At 54.0% G+C, this 1,920-nt stretch overlaps 1 protein-coding gene across 1 annotated transcript in view; it reads right to left on the bottom strand.

Annotated features, from left to right (window-relative positions):
* The window catches only part of atg2a (autophagy related 2A), a 100,799-nt gene that overhangs the window by 24,865 nt on the left and 74,014 nt on the right, over nt 1-1,920 (bottom strand). Inside the window, exon 27 of the mRNA XM_048619616.1 lies at nt 1,093-1,416. Within this exon, the coding sequence (XP_048475573.1) occupies nt 1,093-1,416 (324 nt within the window). The remainder of the gene's footprint in view (nt 1-1,092; nt 1,417-1,920) is intronic.

The following is a 1,920-nucleotide window of genomic DNA, read 5'->3' as shown; positions in this document are numbered from 1 at the left end:
CACTACCGACACACACACAGTGCAGTGCTCCCTCACTACCGACACACCCACAGTGCAGTGCTCCTTCACTACCGACACACACACAGTGCGGTGCTCCCTCACTACCGACACACCCACAGTGCGGTGCTCCCTCACTACCGACACACACCCACAGCGTGGCGCTCCCTCAGCACTGACCCTCCGACAGTGCGGCACTCCCTCACTACCAACACACCCACAGTGCGGCGCTCCCTCGGCACTGGCCCTCCGACAGTGCGGCGCTCCCTCGGCACTGACCCTCCGACAGTGCGGCGCTCCCTCGGCACTGACCCTCCGACAGTGCGGCGCTCCCTCAGCACTGACCCTCCGACAGTGCGGCGCTCCCTCGGCACTGACCTCAGATGTATTTCCAATGAGGATTTAGTTAAAACAGAGGCTCCACCCCCAGTTGGCTCCCAAATGGATTGGAAACATTCCCTGACAGGGTGATGGGGCTGAAACGACAGACCGTAGTGCTCTCCTGAGGCCTGAGACCACGGGACGCCCCTACTGACATAGCTGCCTCCACCGACTCTGAGGGTCCTGAGGTCAATTCTGCTTTCAGCCTATTGTATCGCCCTCTTCCAGGCCATTCCTGTGACCTTTTTAAAGGCGACTGCGGGTGGTGGGTGAGTTCTCGTCTGTGTGACTATTTCACGTTCTGTCACTGATGCAGATGATGTGGACATTAAACAAGCAGCGATTTGTGAGATCCCACACAGTGATCTTTGGCTGCCATTCCTGTATTGAAAGGATGGCTGAACCGCAAGGGTCTGTCCCTACCTGAGAAAACATCAGAAATATCCTAAGGTCATAAAAAGAAGCTGTACAAATAGAGGACTTTCTAATCTTGGTCTAAACCTCAGATTAGGTAAAGTTTATCATCCACTGCAAATGTAAGAGTGTGTGATTTGAAGGACGTTGTGGATAGATATTAGTGATTGCTCACAGTGTAGGTCAAGTCCGCGTCTCCCTCAGCCACAACCGTCAGCAAAGCTAGGCTTGGCTCAATGTAGCTTGTAATCTGGTACAGCACTCCGTCACTGGGCCTGTCTACTTTCTCTGTGAGGCTCAAGTTGGAGGAGGGGTCCTTGAACCCTCGAATTTTGAGGCCTTGTAATGACAAAGCGAGAGGGCTAGAGATGACCAAAGTTTGCTGGGAGTATCCTGAGACAGGAGCAGCAAACACAGGCCGAGGTGGAGGATAACGCGGTCTTGGTCTTGTACCTGCAGTTTTTGCCCAGCGATCTCAGTCGGGCTGTCTTGCTTGGGCGGAGGGTGGAGGTCTCCGCTGTTCACCACGTACTGTACCAGGTTCACCAGGGTGGCACACGAGTCAGCGCAAGTGTGGACATGCACCACATTGTTGGAGCAACGCAGCTCAAACAGCGGCTGTGCCTGCGGAAGGATACACAAATTCAGGACGTGAGCACCTCTTGCCTTGGGTTGCTAGCATTCTTCCCCCCCAACTCCCATTCCTGATCGGTTTTTCCATCACCGTCTTATTCCCTTGCAGCCCCAAACCAGTCCTACAGCAACAGCAGTGAATGGCACACATCAATCTGTATGAGCCTCCTTGCAGCCTCTGGTAATGAGTCCTTCCTGCTGCTTCGTTCCAAACCCTTCATCTCTCTCTCACTCGCCAATTTTTTTTTTTTTGCATTCTTTTCATACGGCCCTGTATTTGCTGCCTGTCCCTAACTGTCCCCTTGAGAAGGTGTTGGGGAGCTGCCTCCTTGAACCACTGCAGTCTGTGTGCTGTGGGTAGACCCACAATGCCCCTTAGGGAGGGAATTCCAGGATTCTGACCCAGCCACACTGAAGGAACGGCCGATATACTTCTGAGTTGGGATGGGGAGTGGCTCGGAGGGGAACTTGCAGGGGGTAGTGTTCCCATGTATC

This window comes from Rhincodon typus, chromosome 43 (assembly GCF_021869965.1).
Source record: "Rhincodon typus isolate 14 chromosome 43, sRhiTyp1.1, whole genome shotgun sequence".
In the NCBI taxonomy this organism is placed as follows: domain Eukaryota; kingdom Metazoa; phylum Chordata; class Chondrichthyes; order Orectolobiformes; family Rhincodontidae; genus Rhincodon; species Rhincodon typus.
This window is presented reverse-complemented; position numbering and strand designations above follow the sequence as displayed.